General features: G+C 39.9%; 2 protein-coding genes and 1 long non-coding RNA gene across 6 annotated transcripts in view; 2 read left to right on the forward strand and 1 right to left on the reverse strand.

The window, feature by feature from the left end:
* Nucleotides 1–8,952, forward strand: part of SMG1 (SMG1 nonsense mediated mRNA decay associated PI3K related kinase) — a 70,230-nt gene extending 61,278 nt beyond the window's left edge. For all 4 annotated transcript variants that reach the window (XM_030001593.2, XM_041120122.1, XM_030001594.2 and 1 more), the window contains 12 exons: nucleotides 575–725; nucleotides 816–1,005; nucleotides 1,241–1,710; nucleotides 2,739–2,876; nucleotides 3,770–3,922; nucleotides 4,266–4,445; nucleotides 4,665–4,892; nucleotides 5,343–5,554; nucleotides 5,754–5,860; nucleotides 6,565–6,744; nucleotides 6,889–6,995; nucleotides 7,700–8,952. In XM_030001593.2, coding sequence (XP_029857453.1) covers nucleotides 575–725; nucleotides 816–1,005; nucleotides 1,241–1,710; nucleotides 2,739–2,876; nucleotides 3,770–3,922; nucleotides 4,266–4,445; nucleotides 4,665–4,892; nucleotides 5,343–5,554; nucleotides 5,754–5,860; nucleotides 6,565–6,744; nucleotides 6,889–6,995; nucleotides 7,700–7,777 — 2,194 coding nt within the window. In that variant the 3' untranslated portion in view covers nucleotides 7,778–8,952. The remainder of the gene's footprint in view (nucleotides 1–574; nucleotides 726–815; nucleotides 1,006–1,240; nucleotides 1,711–2,738; nucleotides 2,877–3,769; nucleotides 3,923–4,265; nucleotides 4,446–4,664; nucleotides 4,893–5,342; nucleotides 5,555–5,753; nucleotides 5,861–6,564; nucleotides 6,745–6,888; nucleotides 6,996–7,699) is intronic.
* Nucleotides 8,953–10,078: 1,126 nt separating this feature from the next.
* LOC115335628 lies at nucleotides 10,079–14,010 on the reverse strand. Its single transcript, XR_003921487.1, has 2 exons — nucleotides 13,818–14,010; nucleotides 10,079–13,730 (listed from the first exon to the last, which is right to left on the reverse strand). It is a non-coding gene; the product is annotated as an uncharacterized LOC115335628 (long non-coding RNA).
* A 220-nt stretch (nucleotides 14,011–14,230) lies between these two features.
* On the forward strand, nucleotides 14,231–21,747 carry ARL6IP1 (ADP ribosylation factor like GTPase 6 interacting protein 1). The gene is made up of 6 exons (XM_030002179.2): nucleotides 14,231–14,365; nucleotides 16,595–16,728; nucleotides 18,500–18,619; nucleotides 19,539–19,656; nucleotides 20,330–20,414; nucleotides 20,653–21,747. The coding sequence occupies exons 1-6, from the start codon at nucleotides 14,330–14,332 to the stop codon at nucleotides 20,769–20,771; spliced, it is 612 nt and encodes a 203-aa protein (XP_029858039.1). The 5' UTR covers nucleotides 14,231–14,329; the 3' UTR covers nucleotides 20,772–21,747.
* The last annotated feature ends 899 nt before the right edge of the window (nucleotides 21,748–22,646 follow it).

A 22,646-nucleotide genomic window follows, 5' to 3' on the forward strand; every position in this document is an offset into this window, starting at 1 on the left:
TTAGGTTAGTTTTTTCTTCTTGGTTTACCCATTGGCAAGCCTACTCAGCCTGTTAGTTGAGGGTCAAAAGTGATATAAGGGAGGGAGAGGATAAGACCACCCTTTCAGGAGTGGCAAGCTGTTAAACCATCTCAGCCATAACCCAAGACCTCATCCTCCACCTTTTTACTCCATACTCCATTCAGTCAGTTATATATGTGTATGTTACAAAACCAGTACTTGGTTTTCAAGGAAGGAGAGGTGGTATTTACATCACTTACTGTTCATAACTTTTTTTACCATGCTCATAGCAAGTACAGTCTGTATCCTCTACCTGTATTTTAAGTTAGCTTTGTAGCTGGTCCTTTAATACAATCCTATCTTATGTGGTATCCTTAGCTGGTATTATGAGACCAGCATTAGGATTCATGTGGTGAGTGGGGTGGAAAGGATAGGAATAGCCTGCAAAAATTTCATCTTGTTCAGATGCAACTTAATTCTAATCTGCTCTAGCTGTGGGATCAATCAGTTTAAGAAAATCCTATTTATTTCTTGTAGACTAAGCAAAAACATGTAATTTTTTTTTTTTTTTAAGAGTACTTCATGCTCAGTATGGTGAACTGATTCAGCCAAGAAATGGTTCAGTTGATGAAACTCCCAAAATGTCAGCTGGTCAGATGCTTTTGGTAGCCTTTGATGGAATGTTTGCTCAAGTGGAAACTGCATTTGGTTTATTGATTGAAAAGGTATGGATTTGTTCTTTTCAGAGTGCTCTGAGTCAGGAATATGAAAGTTTTATAAAAACAAAACTAATTTATTTCCTTTACATTGCTCAGCTAAACAAGATGGAAATACCTGTTGCTTGGCGTAAGATTGACGTAATTAGGGAAGCCCGCAGCACCCAAGTTAACTTCTTTGACGATGACAATAATCGGCAAGTTCTAGAGGAAATTTTCTTTCTGAAGAGACTGCAAACAATTAAAGAATTTTTCAGGCTCTGTGGTACCTTTTCTAAAACGTTGTCAGGTAAATATATGTTATCAGATACTCAGTATCGCTTTGTCCACTTCTCATCCCATGTCCTTTTGAGAAGAATGTAAAACGGTCACTTTTACTCTAACTTACCTTTCATATATGGCAAGTATGCAGAAATTAATTTTTAATTCCTGTAATCTTGCTGTGTTTATAAGTCAGATGATATTTTTCTAGATGCATCAAATGTTTTGTTTATAACAAAAATACTGTTTCTTTCCTTTAAAAGGGATCAGTTCCCTTGAAGACCAGAATGCAGTAAATGGACCTGTTCAAATTGTTAATGTGAAAGCCCTTTACAGAAACTCTTGTTTTAGTGAAGACCAAATGGCCAAACCAATCAAGGCCTTTACAGCTGACTTCGTGAGGCAGCTTCTAATTGGCCTTCCAAATCAAGCTTTGGGACTTACTTTGTGCAGTTTCATCAGTGCTTTGGGTGTCGATATCATTGCTCAGGTAGAGGCTAAAGACTTTGGAGCAGAAAGCAAAGTTTCTGTGGATGACCTGTGCAAGAAAGCTGTGGAGCACAATATCCAAATTGGCAAGTTCTCGCAGTTGGTCATGAACAGGGCAACAGTATTAGCTAGTTCCTATGATACAGCATGGAAGAAGCATGATCTAGTGCGCAGACTTGAAACCAGTATTTCATCTTGCAAGACCAGTCTTCAGAGAGTGCAGTTGCATATTGCCATGTTCCAGGTAAGACCACAATGCATGTTATTTCTCTCCAAATTGTGTCTGTGGAAAGTGAGCTTTATTTACTGTGTCTGAGCACAAGAACTTTTGTATTTTGTTGAATGAGCTTTAGAGTATTTTAACAGACCTGATGAAATTTTTTGGTTTTAAATTATTCTGTAAATGTATAAGGAAAAATGTGTTACAGCTAGCTTCTTTTGAAGACGGGCTGCTTTATAAGATGCAATTGTGGCAATGTGTAAATTCTTTTTCAAGTCAATACATGCAATTTTTTTTCAATAACCATTAAGTCATTTGTTGGAAAAGTAGTCATTCACTGGCTTTCTTACTAGGAATGTTGTCCTGTTCTCCCCCTTTTTTCAAACAGACTATGACTTTAAGGGAGGAGATTGCTTAAAATGGAGGGTATGCATTGCTGAATGTCATCTTGTACCTTTCCTTCAAAGTTTTAATGCATTAACTGTCTCCTTGCTCCACTCTTTGCCTCATGAAAAAATAAAAACAGCAGCAGTATTAATCCTGAAAATGTTCTTCTGAGGCTTTAGATAAATGCCATTGTGTACCTTGAGCTGTATGCTGGTATCTAGTTGTATTGTAGTATTATTGATCTTCATTTTGTAGTGATTTGTAGGTTAAGGGTAAAGGCTTTCTTTATGTCAGTTAATAAACTATTTAATAGACTCGTAAGCAAAATTGTCTTGGTTTTAATGCATCACAAGTGAATTGTTTCTGAATATTGATGGGTTTTCCTTTAGATCAAGGAAATATGTGTAAATCACTTCTAGTAAGTTAAAGACTGATTAATGATATAAATATCCAAGCCAGCAAAACATAGTTTACAACTACTTATATAATTTAACACTCTCTAATGATTTACAACTTTTAAGTGTGCCGGTATCATCTGACACATAGCCCTTTTAAGATGCGCTTACTTATAAAGTATACCAGAGTACTAGAATTGCTGTTTGTGAAGCAAAGTATTTTGTGCTGAGCAATATTGATAATCAAGTATTCCCATTATTTTCTTAAAGTGGCAGCATGAAGATCTCCTCATCAGTCGCCCACAAACTATTTCTGTTACTCCTCCACCTCGTTCTGCGATTTTAGCCAATGTGAAAAAGAAACTTCACACACTCAGTCAGATTGAAGCTTCAATTGCAACAGTCCAGGTACTATTTTTGGGAGGTTTGTTCAGCGGCATATTGGAATATGACTAACACAAACTGCAAAATTATCTGCCACCTTCAGATTATCTCTCTTGCTATCGAAGCACAAATTTAGTGGTATTTTCATTGATCTCTTTCAGTCTGTCTGAAGCATACTGTTACATTGTTTGATTTTGCTGTCTCATATGAAATATTCTCTCTGGAATACTGGTAAATCTGTTTCATGAGCAAATATGAACATGTGAAATTACCTTTCCTTCTGAAGGCTGACCACTCTCCTATTCTTTAAGTTTGTCTGACTTAAATCATTCTTACTATCATTTTACTAGCTAGGTGTCAGAAGCTTCCTTTGTAGATCTGGGCAAATCAGTTATTCTGCATGTTAAGGTTTCTGTGTGCTGTGGCTTGCCTCAGCTTTTTAGACTTTTGGGTATCAGTAATATAGAATGTTTAATTGCTTAAAATAAATACTGCTTAGCTTCTTGAATTTTAATTTCCTTTTTAGTTATGAAGGTACTGTTTGTAATTCTTTGAAGATTATTTGTAAAATAATTCAGGACTGCTATGATTTTGTACAATTTTTAGTCTAGAAATGTGATTACTTCTAACTTGCTTTTGTATTTCTTTTTTCTGGTGGGTTAAAATCTTAGACAGGTGACTTTATTTCCATAACAATCAAATCCAGTTGTGATGTGTGCTGAAAATAAACCTTTAAACAGCATAAGCTAACATTTGTCAATCATGAATACCACATTCTTTTATATATATGTGTATAAGAATATGTCTGCATGTGTTAAATATGTGTAATTTTTTTTAAAGTTAGGCAGTTAGGCTTAAGGTGATATATATCAGTATGGATTATCTATATGTTTGGGTTTTTTTCTTCCCCAATGCAGGAGAAGCTAGCAGCACTTGAAGCAAGTATTGAGCAGCGTTTAAAATGGGCAGGAGGTGCTAATCCTGCACTGGCACCAGTCTTGCAAGATTTTGATGCCACTATTGCCGAAAGAAGAAACCTTGTACTGAAAGAAAGTCAAAGAGCAAGTCAGGTACTATACATAAGTATAGTACTATTGACTTGATAAGTGTGTTCACTCTTTATTTCCTACTTGAGATTTATGTAGAAGATATTTTTTTTTTCTTTCCTCCTCAGCATCTAAAGAGCAAACATAAATAATGAAATACTTCTGGGAATCCCACTTTAAAAGCAATATGAGTACTCCCTTGGAGAATTGCTGCAGGGTTGGATGACCCTGAGATGATACTGCCACAGTAACAGAGTGGCTTTACTGCTGTATTTAAAATTCTCCCTTCTAAGAACATGGAACAAATGCAGTTTGTATAAAAGACAGCTTAATTGGAATAATTTTTCTCTCTTGCTTTGATTTTCAGGTCACTTTTCTCTGCAGTAATATCATTCATTTTGAAAGTTTACGTACTAGGACAGCAGAAGCCTTAAATCTTGATGCTGCATTATTTGAACTTCTCAAACGCTGTCAACAAATGTGCTCATTTGCATCACAGTTCAACAGTTCAGTCTCTGAGCTGGAGCTTCGCCTACTTCAGAGAGTGGTAAGTAAAGGTCAAAGCAAAATATGTAATGTTACAGAATCGCTGTAATCATGAGTTCTCAATTTTGTCTTTCATTCTAAATTAGTTACGTATTCCTTCTAATGGGTTGTGAATTACGGAGTTTAGTCCATCAGCTGCTAAACACTTGGCAGTAGCATCTACACAGTAATTGAGTCTTATCTCTGGATACAGATACAAAAATGTTTCTGTTATTTTCAGGGCACTGGTCTTGAACACCCTATTGGCAGCTCTGAATGGCTTCACTCAGCTCACAAGCAGTTGACCCAGGAAATATCTACACAGAGAACAGTGCAAACAGAAAGAGAACAGCAAATAGAAACAGTTTGTGAAACAATGCAGAATCTGGTGGATAGTATTAAAACTGTGCTCACAGGTCATAACAGACAACTTGGAGATGTCAAACATCTTCTGAAGGCTATGGCAAAGGTATGTCTAAAACGTCATTAAATTTATTACTCAAACCCATGTTGGTATAGTTTAAGAAACATAACGCTTGTAACTATGTGCTTTTTAAAGTATCTAGAAACAGTGAAATGTGTTCAGGCATATGGATTTCAAGACAAAATTAATTTCATCTCTAAGAATTCATAAAGCTTTATTTCTAGAGTTAGGCTAATCAGGCTTTGTTGAATTAATCCTTTTCTCTCATTTGGCACTTGAAACATTTTCTTTGTGTTTACAAATCCTCTTGGTTTTTAATTAGTAAAACATTAGATATTTTCCAAATTTGTTTTCTTGAAATGTAACTACTGAAAATTATGGCTGTTATTAGTCAAATGACAAACTGAGGGGCTGAAAAGGCTAAGAAATGCTCAACTTTATTCTCTTAGCCAAAATACAACAAATTGTTAACGTTTTTGCATATCTTTGTTATAGGATGAAGAAGCAGCTTTGGCAGATGGCGAAGATGTTCCCTATGAGAATAGTGTTAGGCAGTTCTTGGGTGAATATAAATCATGGCAAGATAATATTCAGACAGTTTTGTTTACATTAGTTCAAGTTATGGGTCAAGTCCGCAGTCAGGAACATGTTGAAATGCTGCAGGAAATAACTCCCACCTTGAAAGAACTAAAAACACAGAGCCAAAGGTAAGAAAGTCACCTTCTCTCAGGTGAAGGCATTTTGCTTACGTACTTGTATATAGCAGGAACACAGCATGGGGTACCTACTTGGTGGTTGTCTTAGAATGCAGAAATCTTTTTGCAAAGTTTGACTTCACTTTCTTTTTGAGTTTTCAATAAGTCAAGTAGTTGCATGAATATTTATCAACTCCATTATGTTTCCTAGTGTCTACAATAATCTAGTGGGTTTTGCATCACCCTTAGTCACGGATACATCAAATGAATGCTCAAGCCCAACGTCAGCTGCTACATATCAGCCAACCTTTGCTGCAGGTAATACCTGAAAAAGTACAAACATTAAAACATCAGGAATTGATATTAGAGAGGGGATCATAACTTTTATTAAATTTTTAAATGCAGACTATGTAAAATTCAAGTCATTCAGCATACGATACTGAACGACTGCTTGATCATAGCCTTTGAATAGCCTTCAAGATCTGGATTCACTCCACAAAGCCCAGAATATATGGAAAGCATTGTCATGTATATCAACTGAACTGTAATTTCTGTTTAAATTAGTATTAAAATTTATGCTGAATTTGGAATTAATCCTGAAACCCTACAAAGGCATTCACGTTTGCAGAATTTTCATTACTTTACAGTTAAAAACTTGAATAAAGTTTCTCACGAGCATGGATTTCTTCCTATTTAAAGGATTATTCTACTGTCAATATTTGGACTAAGCGCAGGTTCCTGTCATACAAAATGATAGAATTAGTGGTTAAGAGAGCCCATAGAAATTTGCTTAATGTAAATAAATGTTTTGCAGTGGAACAAACCCTCTTGTTTATGAAGTGAAAGAAATTAGAAAATGGAAAGATTGAAGAGAGAAGAACTGGTGCAGAGTTTAAAATACAAGTTTAAAATGCATTTGTACTGTAGTACTGATAACTGCATTTGATACACATTTGTGCTTTTTCTTGCATCTATAATATATTATTTTGAATACTTTAAGCACTTTTAAACTTGCTTTACAGCTGTACGTAGCAATACAGGGCAGAAAACTCAGCCAGAGGTGATGTCGCAGAATGCAAGAAAGCTAATTCAGAAAAATCTTGCCACGTCAGCAGATACTCCTCCAAGCACAGTCCCAGGAACTGGCAAAAGTGTTGCCTGTAGTCCCAAAAAGACAGCCAGGGACCCTAAAACAGGAAAAGGTAAATATAGGGCTTAAAAAAACCAAAACCAAAAAAACCAACCAAAAAACCCACCACTGACAGTACAACAAAAAACCCTGAAACACCTCAGGGGGCTTCTGTGCAGGAATGTAAAACTGAATTAATTTTATTTTGTACCTTTAGCCGTGCAGGAAAGGAATTCGTATGCAGTTAGCGTGTGGAAGAGAGTCAAAGCCAAGTTAGAGGGCCGAGATGTGGATCCCAACAGGAGAATGTCTGTTGCTGAACAGGTAAGTTGAAAATAGTAAAATTCCAGTATTGATCCTTGCTGTAAATATTTGGTAGTAAGCATGTGTGTATGTATGCTGAAGCATGCCTAAAAGACTAAAATCCTATTGTGAATGGGGGGTCCCTTTTGAGATGTGTGGTTTATATTCCAACACAAAATGAGGTATGCTGCTGCCTTGTATTGCTGCATTCGTTTTTATTTTTATCAAATGCTTTTGTATTCTATATCATATATATGTGTATATGTATTTATGTATATAAACTCATGAATTGGATAAAATTCCTTTTGTATGTCAGTAAGCTAACATTTGTTACACAGCTGTTGATATCTAGGGAGAATGAGAGATCTGTACAGCTGTCTAAAGGACAGATCTTGTCTGTGTTCACTAGCACAACACAGCCACACTCCTGTCTCTGGGAAACTGAGTCAGGCACCCAGATGTCCATGTAAATTTGAGAATGTTGTGACTATTTTCAAGATAGGGGCTATGAATGAGATGATGTGTAATCTTTTTTGCCCCTGCAGTACAAATTCCTATTTCTTATGTGGACTACACAAAATTATGTAAGATTAAGTTTACAGTTACTATAGATTTTCACTGAAATTTTGTATTTGCAGGTGACATTCATCAGTAAATTTTAAGATCACTTAAAAGCTTTTAAAAATCTAGCTTATTTTTAATTACCTGTTTGACCTTTTTAATAGGTTGACTTTGTGATTAAGGAAGCAACTAATCTAGATAACTTGGCTCAGCTGTATGAAGGTTGGACTGCCTGGGTATGAGTAGGGAGAAAGCAGATCAGTCTGGTTCAGTGAGGTCAGACATCCACCAGAATCAACTCGGCCTCAGGCATCCATAGCCGCACCACAGTCGGTGGTGATGCATACTGGGGCTTAATCTGAGGAAACCTAGGAAATCTCGGTGCACTGGGAAGTGAATCCTGCAGGATAGCTGCACTCAGGGATACGCTAAACACAATGGTCTGCAACCCCCACGGTCAAGGGTGAAAGCTCACCGCTTGAACAACATGGTTTGTCTTTCTGCTATGGAAGAACTGCAAACGTGTCTGGGGGTTAGCTGCAGAAAGAAATCGGGATGCTACAAACCGCAGAGTGATTTGGAACTCAATTCCACCTGACCCTGTGAACAATTCAGGAAACACCGAACCCTGTTCAAAGAAAAACGGAAAAAAATGGGGCCATGAAGAAATCACAGCAAGGGAAGATTTGATGCATTCAGATTCTTGTTACTCTTGTTGCGTGGCAACAGTGCTGGTTGAGTTGACCAGTTAGTACGGAAAAAGGCTACCAAATGTAAACTTCAGAAATGGACTGAAAGCAAAGAGCTGTACATCAGATATACGCTGCATTGGAAGAACTTCTGAGATAGAAGAAAAAGCCTTTGTTCTCTTCTCCCTTTCCTCTTTCCTTTCTCTCCTCCCTCCCAGCCCCTCCTTGCATACACCCCTCTTGGCTTATTCTTGTAGGTTAGGCGTACTTCCAATATACTTATTATTTCAATCCTTCTGCTTCACAGTTTAGTCAAATTAACAACTTAAATTTTGTTTGTTAAACAAATTTTCCAAAAGCACTGAAAATACAGAACATCAATGATTACTTATGAGTTGGATGGTCAAATGCAAAATGTAAGTTTGGTTATTTTAAAGTCATTTATGTGATTCTATTATGTACAGTTTCTCAAAATTGTCACTGTGCATTTAAAAGTAATGAATTCTACAGGCATTTGATTTAATGTGCACTTCCCTCTGCTTGCAGTGTACACTTTTTTGTAATTCAAATTGTCCCTCCAATCTCATTCTACTGTGATTGCTGTAGTTTCTTTCATACGACGTAGCTAATCCGATGTAATCTTTACCTTTTTAAAAACCAGGATAGAGTATCTAGTAGAGTTTTACATTGTTGATGACAGATAAACAATAAAGTGATGTTCTGGTGGAGGTAGAGTGATATGCTTTTTACTTCACTTTCCTAATACTTTTAGTTTACACTTGTAAATTATAATGCTTCAGTTCACGGGGGTATACGTATAATCCAAGAAATGAAGGACTCTCCAATTTTTGTTCAACTAGATCTGTAAAGATTTCTGCAAAGTAATTTTCCTTTGCCATATTACTTCTATAGATGGTTGTTCAATAATGCATCCATAGTGAATCTTCCACCAAGGTTTTTTGGGTTTTTTTGATCAATTCTGCACTCAAAGTGTGATTATGTTCAGAAAAGTCTCTCTAAAAATGGCATCTTCTTACTTAGATTGATGTCTTGCTTGTCTGCCGGTTGTCTGAAAGACTTCTTGCTTCCTTTTTAAAGTGGGACACCTTTAGGAAAAGGCAACTTCCTTTTCTTAGAGCAAATAAACCAAACACAATTCAGTTACAACTGCAGAATCTTACAGGTGCTGATAGCTAAAGCAGAAATGCACAATGGTGTTCTCAACCCAGATAAATTTGTGTAGCTATGTATAAAAAGTTTGTTTTGTAAACTTGGTGAATTCATTACGCACAGTTGCTGAAAAAGATAGACGTGGGAAGATCCTTTATGCCATTTTTGTCACTTTTCAGAGTAAAAACGCACTTGAAATACAGCATTTTTTAAATCAAAATCTAAGTATTAAAGGATTTGAGCCAAGCCCACTACTGGCATAAAATTCATTTAATTGAATGGATTTGCAGCAGTTCATCTGAGTAGAAAGCTTGGCTAGTAATTTTCAGATAACATAAATTAACACCAGGCATAAGGATTAGACAAACTTGTATTATTCTCAGTATTTGCACTATGCTAACTGCTCTGCTTCCTCAGTAGGTCTTAGAATTCACTTTCTCCTCTGTTGCCAATTTTCTGTGGACATGCACTTTGAAGTGTAAGAATTTTCAACAGACACATGGCCTTTTTTGCATTCTGATTGCCTGATTAACTCTAGGGAAGTCACAGGCTTTATATCTAATGATAGCCATGCAAATGCATTCCACTGCCATTGCTTCCTGAACCCTCTGCCATGCCATGCATTGCAAGAAAGAAGGTGTTTGAATGTTGCAGTGAAGAACATTCATATGCAGAACAAGACACTTGACACTGTTGGTCCTTTTTATTTTTCTCCAGTTAAAAATAACCTTAGGAACAATCTTTTTGGAGTACCATAGTAACAAGAGTGTATTATACATGCTGTTTTATTTCTTGGAAGCTGGGGGGAAGGGAGGGGTAATGCACTCACCTGTAGCTCATGTATTATACCTCTGCTATCCGGAAATGAAACACTTGTGTGGAGATGGGTTCTTACGGCGTAATTTAATAAAGTTTTAAAAAAAAAAAAAAAATGTATTCATAATTTACTTGTATGCAATACTACTTGTGGTTGTGAAAATTACGGGGGAGAATAAAGTGTCTAATACAAAACAAATCCCAAATTAGAGCAGGATTCTACAAAGACTTAATTTTATGTAGCTAATGTTGAGGAGATAGCTCACATGCTTAGGAGTCAGTGGGACTGTCAGCTTTTGTGTGCTGATGCATTTTCCTTGGTAAATGTTGACAATATGGCAGATTGGTACAGTCTTATTTAAACCTAAAATGCAGATTCTGTGTGTGCATCTTGCATATTAAATAAGACTGCGTTAGTTACATTATCTTTTAAAAGAAGATAATGTGTTTGTTATAAAGACATAAGGTTACTTCATTTTTTTTCAGTAAAACTGAGACATTTATTTTTTCTGCAGTAGGACAGACCTAGAGTAATGCAAATCTAGAATCAAATCTTTCTAAATACATACAAATCAGCTGAAGCTATAGAAGTCAAACTGATCAGCTGATGGCAATTTTTTGCATGATGCTCACTTGCAGTAAATGCTAACCAAGGGACCATGCTACAAACTAATTTCTTGAAGTCAAATTCAAAATATGCTCATCCGTTTTAAGTTGTTGCCCCCTCCCTGTTATATAGCCTATTAGTTGAGGTGCTCTTAACCCTTTGAAAATGCAGTTACTAGTTTGCCTCTGTACCCGCTTCCCTTCTGTAAAGCCAGGATGTGAGCACTGCTCTACGAAATGGGCTACTGGGATGTGTTAAACAAACTGGAGTCATTAGTGGTGTCTTAGATTATTTTGGTGGAATAATGGCAGCGTCAAGTTAATATAACTGAAATTGAAATTGTAACAGATATGTACAGTTAACAAATTATTTTGGTACTTTGCAGGGAATTCATAGTCCATTTTTCCTTTGCAACAGTTAGTTTTGCCTCAGTGCTTAGTCGATTTAAGTAGTAATATATTTTGTCTAATTTTTCAAATATCTGTAAAAAAGTCTCCCATGTAAGTCACACATAAGTCAGAGGGAGGGAGCTAGTTTTCCAAGGAAAAATGAATGAGACACCTATAAAAGCATTGGTGACGCTTAATGCTAGTGCAAGGTTACCTTGCATGGAAAAGGAGGGTGTTTCACTGCACCAGCTCCATTGTGGGAATTGCAGCAGCCATGAACCCCAGCCCTGTGACACCACATAGTGCTGTCCACCTTCTGATAAACTGATCAAATAATATTTATCCTGTTAACTGCTTTGTGGTATCTGAATGAAAAGCACCATATGAAAATATTCCTTCAGAAATACTGGAGGGGATTGGAGAGGTTAAAGCTCCGTTCTTCTAAATGCTGTAGTCCTTAAGGTTAATTTGCTTCAATTATTCATCAATGTGTTCTGTACCTAGTATGGCCATCCTGGTTTAGCACACTCAAATACTTCAAAGGTTTCTTTGCCTTTTTTCCCCCCCCTTTTTTGCTAGCTTTTCCTAAAATTAGCAGACACATCCCTTTATGCATTAAGGAATTAGACTAGGAAAAAAGTTTATGATGATACCTGCCATCCATCTTTTGCTTTCTTAACACAGTACCCAATTATCATGTGCATTTTTTTATTCTTTAGTGGAAAATAGTTATTCATGAGTATACTGTTAATGTTTTAGTTAACGAATTTCATTGAAAATACAGATATTACATAAAACTACTGTTGTATGTACTTAAAGGCATAGCTGATGAGAGCAATTTTGCCATCCATCAGACTAATTTTTTATTAAATAGCATAAGAAAAAAAAGTTTGAGATGCATTTATTATGTTAGGTATGATGAATGGGTGGAGGCTTAACATAAAATTTGTGTCTCTGTTCTAAGTGCACAGAGCAATTAAACTGCTCCTTTTAAAGGTGCTTTGAAGTTAGCTTGGGCATTTAATTTTCTGTGCATCTTTTGAGAGACAATCTCAGTGTAGGAAGAATGCATCACATTGCAGCATGATCTGCGTCATACATTAAAGCATACAGAAAACAATTGGCTTTCTATAGCTCAGGTAATGGTTGGGAGGTGATGAACAGGTTTTCCACACTGAGGTACTGCTATTACCATTCTCTGCCTTCTACATTAGGACTCTGATTTTAACAACCAAATTTATAAACATATACATGTATATGTATACACACACATCTTTTTTTCATTTTACATTGTGCTTCAGAAGGCCTGGCTGCTCAGGGAGGAAGGTGTTGATTAGGGTGGCAGGGCCCCACGCTCTCCTATTCTCTGCAGTGCGATGGCCCATCTCCTCTGGTGGTTTTGGCTGGTGAGGGCATCCTGCAATGCTCGCTTTTCCCTCTGCCCCTCTGAGCAATGGAGAAACGCTTAATGTGAGGGAACTACACCTCTGTGGGCCCTTTAGGGTAGGAGAAAAGCTGTTAACAGTAGACTGACTTGGGAGCAGGCATTGGGAAGACTGGCTGGAAGATAACGAATCTGACAGTGGTTGGAGATGATGGAAATACCTGCTTTCTTCATTGGTAAGTGCTTGTGTTTCTGTGGTGCAAATCATACAAATGGATGAAACCATTTATGGCTGGTTGATCATATCGAGTAGCCAGAGAGGTGGCTTCTGCAGGACACTGCAAATACTCCTAAGGAACAGCAATGTATTGTGCTTCTGTGTGGGTCCCTACTTTCTCAAAAGAGTAATCAGAATTATTGCTGGCATCACTTCCCTATGAAAGTAGTTTTTGTCTGAGCTTTGCTGTGGCAAAATGACAGATTTTGAGGGTGGACTCCATCATTTTTAAGTGCAAAACAGTACACAAAAACACTCTTAGCTTTTAGCAACATGTAAATGAATTTGAAAGTTGTTGGGTAAAGTATCTGTTCTTTACATACAATCGTGAATGAGTGTGAAAAGCACTCTGTAAAAGATCAAACAATTGAGAACAGACATGGTTTTGCTTTTACAGTGTCATCCTTAGTCCTTCTCTTTTTCCTCTCCATCAAGGTGGTGAGCTGGGTTGGAAGAGTATTGCAGTTTTGGTGCCAGAAATGATAAGACGCTTTCTTTGCCCTCATTTTGGAACTGCATTACATCCTAGGGATGGTGATTAAGCTCATTAACACGTGTGACTGAAACATTTAGAAAGTTGAGTCAGAAGAAATACTTGTATCCCCGTGCTTTTCTCCCGTGTCTATTCCCATGCTGCTACAGCTTCTGAAAAAAATAAAGCAAGTTGTTGGACAGAGGGCAGTTGTCGTAGCTAGGTCAGGCAGCGGTGGTGCTCAGAGCCGGAGAACCTTCCTGTGAAGCCGAGTTGTTTCATCGGTTTCCTGTGCGGTAATCCGGCAGCGCTGTACCTGCGGACTCCGGCGTCTACCGCTGACACGCCGGCTGCTTCACGTTGGTCATGTGCGATAAAATACATACCTGTGCTGGAAAAACAGCAAAACTTCTAAGTCGCATAAAGTGTGTCGGCGCGTGCCTCCGCTGCCACGTTATTTCGGCAGTTAACGGGCTACCTGTTAGCCTGGAACCATTCTCGGTCAGAAGGTTCTGTCTCGTTCGCAGGACATGGACACCCAGCGTGGACGTCAAGAAGAGGTCGCGGGTTTAGACAGCACATCCTCTTTTACTTATCTGCCTCCCACCAATCGCACGTTCAGGTTCTAGGGGGCAGCCTTTGTAAAACAAAGGCGTTATCTGTGGAAGCCCGGGCGGCCGCCCGGGCCGAGGCCGCCGTCGCCCCTCCTCACAGCGGCGGCCGCCGCCCCGCTCCCAGTCGCATTGCGACGGAGGGAGGGGGAGGAGGCGCGGAGGCCCCGCGTTGATTGGGCGGCTGTCGCTCCTCTCAGCCCACCGGCCAACCGGCGACCGATGGGGCGCGAGAGGAGCTCTGGGATTGGCCCGCGCTGAGTTTCGAGAAGGCCAATCAGAGTGCCGAGAGGGGCCGCGGAGGCTATAAAAGGCGGCGGCGCGGGGCGGTGCGGGAGGGCGCGGCCGGCGGGGGGCGGCGGTGCGAGGGGCGCGCAAGATGGCGGAGGGTGACAATAACAGCGTCTACCAGCTGGTGAGGGCGAGGGGCTGGGGCTGGCGGCGGGGAGGTGCTCTGCCTCCCGGTGGCTGGGGAAAGGCTGGCGGCCGCTCGGCCCTGCCGGCGCTGGGAGAGGCGGGGGAGCCGGGCCTGCTGGCGAGGGCCGCCTCGGCCCTCGAGCTCGTGAAAGGCGGAGGAATTGCCTCCCTGCGCTCGCTTTTGCCTCTGAAGGGTTCCCGTGCAGGGATCGGCTTGTGCCTTGGGGCCTGGCGGGGACTGGGTTTGACGAGGCCGCGCGGTGTGCCCTCCCTGGGAGCGGGCACGGCTGTTGTTGTGCTGCTCGCAGGCCAGAGCTCATAATAACATCTGGCTTTACCTGATGTGCAGGGCTTGCGTTTAATATTCACGTCTTTGTGTTTCAACATCCTTTGGCTGTGTTATCGAATGCTTCAGCGATGCAGGAGAGTGGCAGGAGCTGGATGATTAGCTTAACTTCAGCGTGCCGAGGGTGGGGGGCTTGAATATTTAAAAACTTAAACAAATACAAGGATAGGTATATTTATCTCCATGACGGTAAACGGCTGCCGTGGGAAATGGGAAAATCGCTGCAAAAGCACGTGAAGAGGTTGAAGAAAGGAAGCGTTTGAGTGCGTTATTGATCAGTGCTGTTCCTTGCAGCAGGAAGCTGTACAGCCTGGGAGGTGCAGAGAGAAACTGTCAGTAGTGCAGAGGTGGAAGGGAGGTTCGAATTTCCGCAGAACAAGTGTGCGGGGCTATATTGCCAAAAATACATGCAATGTTCGGGAGGGATGCCCCTTATGGAGCAGAAGTTCATATTTATGGAAACTTTATGTTGTTTGATTAATGAAAAAACGCTATTAATTGAGGGGCTCTGGAATGAAGATGGTGTGGACAAAAGCTGACTTAAGTTTTTTCTACCTGGCCCAGTGGGACAACAACTTACAATAGCTGTCCTCTAGGCTGACAGAGGCAGGTTGCTATTAATAACCCTGTTATATTCCAGTCTGTTTCCCATTAAATTTTCTCTTGATTGTGATGTTAAATGCAGACAGCCAGAGGTAATAAAGTGAAAGAGTTTGTCGTAAAATGTCTTCTGCAGAAACGCATCTCCCCCCGCCTCCCCCCCAACCCCGTGGCAGCTTGTGTTTATAACATGAAACAGGTACAATAACTGGAAGGTGTTCAGCAGCTTGTCAGATGGTTTTCTACCCCCCCCCCCCTTTTTTTTTGGTCCTGAACTGTAGTTTTCAAATAGTTTCCAATGGTATCACACAAGAAAACTATGCTTTACCATGATAGCTGCACTCAGCTGTCCTTGTTATTCTAGTGGTGTCAAGGCTTCTCATTTGAATTAAGCGTAGCATGCAGTTGACAATGAAACCTGCCCTGCTGTCTCTGCAGAGCACATGTGCAGGTCTTGATGACTTTTCACCTCTTACTACTTGGGCAGTGATCAGTTCTGTTCGTGGTTACTTGAGTTTTCTATTCTCTCTGATAGCTTAATAGTTTCTCCTCAGTGGGACAAGGTATGTTAAATGTGGAACAACTCAGGTGAACTGCATAGCAAGCTGATGCCAGAGCAGATGGGGCCTCCTTGCAGAAGATGTGTAGGGAGGAACATAGGAATAATATAAGAGGAGGAGTTTAAAGGCTGCCTGATCACTGTCCTGGGAAACCTGTGGAAAAACGTTCTTTGCAGTCCAAATGTCATCAGTCGGGTAACCTTCCTCTATTGTGGATTCTGAGTTTTTATCCATCTTCCATATGATAAAAAATTGGTGTTGGACAGCAGCTAGAAAGCTTCGGTTTGATGTGGTAGAGTTGTCTTTGAAAATACATGTATTTTAAATAGTTCTCATGTTGCAATCTTCCAGATGTTGACACTGAAAACTCAAGAGGTTTTAGCTAGACTTTAAAACTTGACTTTCTACTAACCTGAGGGGAGCGAGTACCATAAATGGGAGACTGGGGGAAAACACCTTGGCAAAATGTGGGAGGAGGTATCATTTGGTCTAATAACATGTGCTGCTGCTTTGTTAAGATCTTGACTATTTTAAAGTATTACTGCTACAATGTCATAACTGCATACAAAGCTTACAACATTACTAGTAATTTAATTACTTGGAAAGATTTGTGACTGGGGTCTTTAATTATGACTTTTTTTTTTTTTTAGCTACTTGAAGTGTGGGAATTAATTTGATACTCTGGTTAGTAATAAAAGAGTTTTCTTCTCTTTTTGCCTAGGCTGCAGAAACTGCTAGCTTGGAAGAGCAGTTGCAAGGATGGGGAGAAGTGATTTTGATGACTGATAAAGTTCTTCGCTGGGAGAGAGCCTGGTTTCCTCTGGCACTGATGAGTGTTGTTTCCTTTTCTTTTCTGTAAGTTGCTTGTGGACGGAGCCTAGAACACCATTGCACTTTCATGGCTGGTAGCAAACCTATTCCGTAAATTAGTAAGACACCTTTAAAAATCTAATAGGAAGGCTCTTATTCCAGGTTCTGTTTCTGAATGTGTGTGAACTTTGTTGAAAAGAAAAATCTTGAGTATTGAAAACAGGAAGTAACACAAGTCACATCCTGCTCAGAGGGGGGGCAGTGCTTTCTGCAAAAGCTGTTTGCCAGCAATGATTGCTGTAGTTTTTTACCATGCTCAGCTGTATGTTCTTCATTGGTGTGTTCATATTCTGCCCTCATCCTTTGTATCTTGCTTCTTAGTCAAATCTGTTACCTTCTTTGGCTTTTTTCCCCAAACCAGCAGCAATATCATTACGGAAAACTTGTTTCCATAGGGCAGACTTTCCTATTCTGCATCTTCGGTGTGGTGTTTAGGATGAGTTCAATCAATTTTGCATAACTTGTTTTTTTTACATTCTCTGTCCTGTCCTTTGAGAAAGGAGGAAAAGGAAAGACTGCAGGTAACTTTCAGTCAACAGAATGGGAGGATGTTGCCTGTCTCTGGATTGGAGATACAGAACTGGCTTGCCGGAGGCACTTGTAGGTGCTTTTACATAACACAGTAGTAGTCAGGATGACCCCAACCTGCCTTGTACAGATAAGTGTCCATGCCAGCTGTGGAGTTTGCCAGCTGCATGTGGTTTTGGAGTAAGGAGAAGAGGAAAGTTACAAAAATAAATGTTGAACCAGATGAGGCAGGGATAATTTGTCTTCTGGATAATATAAATTTTATGGTCTTCAGGGGAGGTGAGGGGTATGGAAATCAAATGAAACTGAAAAGTAACTTTTAAAAGAGGTAATTGCATGAACTTCAGGGTATTCTGTTATAAATTCTGTGATTATAGCAGGAAACATCTTGTGTTGAATAATACTTTGAGGAAATAGAACTACTTCAGATTCTCAATTGGTACTTCATCAAAAATGAACTTGAACATTCAGCGCAGTAGCAGTGTGCCAGATGTATAGAAAGACTGGTCCTGCAATGGCCTTTACTTTGTCATTTCTTTACTTTTATTACTTCAATGTTTAGGAAGTTCTGTTAAGTGCAAATAAGTAGTACGGGGCATGGCTGAGTGTTAACAGACACTTATTAGATGAGCTAGTTCTTGTCCAGTACCCATACTGCTGTATTTGAGTGATGGCACACTTACTATGTAAAAGCACAACACTGTGGAGATTTAAGTCTCCTTGTCCAGAACAGGTTTGGTTAGCTCTCACAGGTGAGACAGAGAAATGACAACCCATAGTGGATCTGAATTTTGTGACTGACTTAAGAACCAACAAGATTAGAGCTTTCTCTCTACCTGGTTATTTCATACGTTCACTCACTCATCCTTCTCCCCCAGTCAGTGTTTTAAGTTCACTAGATGTCAACTTCAGAGAGCGCAATAATGATGAATTTTTACTTCTACTGAACTTCAGACTATGCTTGTTGTATTGTAGCATTTTCTTATCTAGTGCATTAAGAAAATTGCATTTTTTAATTTGTATTTCTTTGCAATAGTGTTGAAGTACTTAAAGTTCTTTTTATTAGTAATAGGAGCAAATTTGGAAATTTTTTTGAGGTTGGGCAAGAGGGTAGGTCTACTGTTTGACATCCTGAGCCAATCTGAAGAGGAGACTAAATATGTCTAGTATAAATACTGAGTCTGAGTGTCTGAGTGTCCAGAAATCATTTGTTACCTTCTTTCTGCAGGATGATCTACTACTTGGACCCATCAGTTCTTTCAGGTGTCTCCTGTTTTGTTATGTTCCTCTGTTTGGCCGATTATCTTGTTCCTGCTCTTGCACCTAGAATCTTTGGCTCTAATAAATGGTGAGAAAAGCTTGATTCTAAACAGCTTCTTGAAGTGTAAATAAATTATGAAGTTCATCAAAATGGATATTGGACTTGCAGATATTAAATGATTACTTTACAGGGTCATTGTAGTAAGAAGTTGGCAATCTCTATAGTATATGAAGTGAGGATACTAGCAAGATGTCCTTCATCCTTCTTTTTCTAAAAGATAACTACTACAACATACCTTTATTGTTCCTTCTCTTCTAGAAAAACAGGACTCTCTTGAAGGAGTAGGCACAGTCTTTGCTCTCCATTAAGGATGCTAGTTAGTTGTGCTAAACTAGTTTTTAGTAATTAATGGATAATAGATACTGAGAAATAAAATTACGAAGAAGGGTATTGGATTATATGTTTGGAAAGAGTGGCAGTAGTAAATACAATGAAGGAAAAGAGTAATGCAGAGAGTATGAATGTGACTGTAAGTGATTGAAACAGATTTGAAGAAAGGCAAGGCTTATGTAAAAACAGTAAGCTGGAGAAGAACCTTATTTGAACTAAATTTTGAGTTAAAAGTAAATTTTAGTGTATTTGCTTTAAGATGACTAGTGGATGAATGTTCTTGTCTAATAATGAACCAACATAAAAGCCAAAGTAATACACACTGGTTTCAGGTGTGCATTACTTGTGTGTATCACACTGGTATCAGATTAAAATCAATGGTCTTCTGGTTTGCATATTGTTGCTCTTTGCATGTCAATTTAAGAGAGTATACAGAAAAATTACATGGGCAATTGCATTACAATGCTCGATAAAGATAAGGTACAAAACTAAGTGAAGAAGATGCCAGGATAAGTACTGGATAAATTTTTACTGCTGGAAGCATACTATGGGAGATCTTTTAAATTTCAGATTAAATCTTGAATTCTTATTTTTGGCTTTTTTTCTTTAATAAAAGGACTACGGAACAGCAGCAAAGATTTCACGAGATTTGCAGCAATTTGGTAAAATCTCGTCGCCGAATTGTTGGCTGGTGGAAACGTCTCTTCACACTGAAGGAAGAGAAGCCTAAAATGGTATTGAGTTCTAGGAGTTCATCTCTATTGTCTTAAGATTTTATTTGCTTTGGTTTGTCTTAAGTATTTTATCAAGGCACATGTCTGAATAAACTGGTATTTCAAACCAAGAACCAGCAGTTCTGGCTGTGACTTAATGCCAGTCGCACATCTTATTCAAACCTGGCATGGCAAGATACATGACGTTAAACTTGGAATACTGTGCAGTTAGGAGCATACCCTTGATATTAAGATAAAGGTAAACTGGGTTTCTTAGGGTAGGTCAATTTTTGGAAATGCAGCTTGTTTCCAGTGTATGTGAACTGTCCAGAAAACTAGATTTTAGTAATGTGTTAGCTTAGGTGCATGAACTACTGATTTACTGTCCTGAAAACAGCTTCAGGTACTATGTGAGGCTGAAGTTGTGTCAGTGGGGATGGCATAGTCTGACTCTAAGGGATACCTGGACAGAAAAGAACTGGCATCCTGTAAAACTGATGGTCTGAAAATAAATGAGAACATACAATTGTAGACACTGTAATCTCAATTTTAACAAGCCTATGCATAGGCATCACATGTGGAAGAGCCAGCAAACTTCAAGTTAGTTTTAAATGTTGAAGTGTTGCTGGATACTGAAGGGAGGAGGGAGAATTCCCAACAGATCTGTGATAACTGTTCCCTTTTCATTTTTTAGTACTTCATGACCATGCTCTTTTCTCTTGCTGTGGTTGCCTGGATTGGACAGCAAGTTCACAATCTCTTTCTGACCTATCTTATTGGTAAGTGTGCAGTGTGCAAACCAGAAGTAACTTTTCTGTTAGCTGTGTGAAATGGTATGAGGCTGGTAGAAGTAAATTTTGTTTATATGTGTGGTGATTTTTTTTTTGTTGCAGGGTTATATTTTTCTGTTTTCAAGCAGTTACTGGACCTTAGGGGAAGCAAGGAATTGCAAGGTGACGGAAGCTTTTTAAAGGAGTATTAAGTAATTCCCTTTTTTTTTTTTCCCTCTCTCTCTAGTAAGTTTCTTGTTGCTGTTTCCTGGACTAAACCAGCATGGCATCATTACAAAGTATGTTGGAATGGCAAAAAGGGAGATAAACAAACTTCTCAAGCACAAGGAAAAGAAAAATGAATGAAGACTTAACTGCTGTTCAGTCTTGTAAAAGGTTTCCTTGGGAACAGTTTCGAGAATTAATGTATAATTAAGACAATAGAAGTTGTATTGCTCACTGGCTTTTTTTTTTAATTGGCTCCCTGATGAAGTGAAAATGTCACTAGCAACTGCTGTGGGTTTGTGTCTCTTGCTGTGCTGACTAGGGTTCTGCAGCCTGCAGCTGATCTTACATGAAAGTACCTGACCTTTGGTGTACGGAGCTTATTAAGCGTCTTCACCAAACTAAGAGACCCTGTGAATAAGTACCCCAACTGAAGAAACAGCAGAATTGCAATGTGTGATAGCATTTCTGTAACTGTGTTAGTTTCACTGATCGTTAATTTGTGGCTACAGCAAGTATGAAAGGCAGTTCTGAAAGCTTACACTTCTTGGAGGCTTGTTACTACTGATCCTTGTGGAAGGAGGACAATTAGCTGAATAAGAATGATCATACCTGAGGGTGCATACCTGAAATCGGGGCAGAAGGTGATACCATTGGCCCGCTGAATCCATTTGCTTTTTATGGCTGCATATACCAGATTATCTGTTGGATAGGGGTCTGGAATATATAAATTTGTAGTTCAGTTACTTAGCTGTAGCATAAACTTCAACTCATTGCACTGAGACTGTAGAAAATGAGTTAAGGTGTGTGTTACCTTAACAGCTGATTGTTTTAAAAACTGCTGTTGTCATGGAGCCATGTAGCACGTTTGGTGTTATGAATGTTGTTGTCTATATACAAAATCACCCTGAATATGCTAGGTTTGTCTCTGTAAATAAGCCTGTTTGAATTGTTTGTGCTTTTCTATGACCTCTCCCTCCTTTTTTTAAAACTGAACTTTTTTTCTTTAAAAAGCTAAAACCTGTGTTAATGCATTTTAAAAGTTTACTGTTTTAAAATGAACTCTCTTCAGTGTCTATTGTGACTGTTGAATAGGTAAATACAGACTAAAGAGAAACTTCTTGAGAGACTTGCTCTTTGTGAATGTACAGAAAGTTGTGCAAATGTGTCTTTCGGTCAAGAACTGGGGCTGCGAATTGTGTTTTAGTGCCACGTGGTAGTCAGTGCGCAGCGTCCTACTAGAAAAACACCTTTTGTTGGAAATAGCTCACTGTAAATAGTAAAACTTTTTATCAGCCGTGATGGTGTACTGACAGCACCTGCTGCGGCGGGGAAAGGCTGTAATGTCATCCGTAGTTGATTGACGCTGATAAAAGTGATGGCTTGTGGACAAATCAGACCCGATCAGTAAAACTTGTGATGGATCTGAGCCTCGGGGAGATGCTGCAGCTTGAAATGGTTATTTAGAAAGCGCGCTGCTGAACTGGCACAGACTGGGAGGATCCCCGGGTGTCAGAAGAGACGGGGTGATGCCGCTCAGCGTCTTCGGGAGCCTCAGCGCTCGCTTGGGGTGCTCTACCTTTGCTGTTGCGGTGCCCAGAGCCGTGTTCCCCTTCCAAGTTAAAACTCGTGGAAGCAGAACCCGTCGCTTGGCGCAGCCCCCTTCACCTCAGACCTTCACCTTCCCCGCGTGACTCCTCACCGTGCGGGGCCGCTGCCGCTGCCGAAACGTTGGGCGTTCCTCCCTGGCGTTCCGTCTGTGGGTGGGCGGTTTGCTGGGTTTCCCCGCTCCTGGAGAGCCCGCTCTCCGCTGCCCGGTTCCCGCGGGGCTATGGTGGGGGTTCCGCTGGCCGGGGCGGCCTCCCCCCCCCTCCCCGGGCTCCTGGGAGCGCGGCCGGCGCCGCGGCCGCAGGCGTTTTGGCCCTCCCGCCCTGCCGTAGCCCCGCCTAGTCGCGAAGCGTTCTGGTTGCTATAGGAACCTGGGCAGAGGCGTCGCTCCGGAAGTGCGACGTGCCG

Source organism: Aquila chrysaetos, chromosome 25 (assembly GCF_900496995.4).
Source record: "Aquila chrysaetos chrysaetos chromosome 25, bAquChr1.4, whole genome shotgun sequence".
In the NCBI taxonomy this organism is placed as follows: Eukaryota; Metazoa; Chordata; class Aves; order Accipitriformes; family Accipitridae; genus Aquila; species Aquila chrysaetos.

Bases quoted from the DNA above. Each gene is read 5' to 3' on its own strand.
- ARL6IP1 (XM_030002179.2), top strand. From the start codon at position 14,330: ATGGCGGAGGGTGACAATAACAGCGTCTACCAGCTG. The intron at 14,366-16,594 runs GTGAGGGCGAGG...CTTTTTGCCTAG, and splicing joins ATAACAGCGTCTACCAGCTG to GCTGCAGAAACTGCTAGCTT. The intron at 19,657-20,329 runs GTATTGAGTTCT...TTCATTTTTTAG, and splicing joins AGGAAGAGAAGCCTAAAATG to TACTTCATGACCATGCTCTT.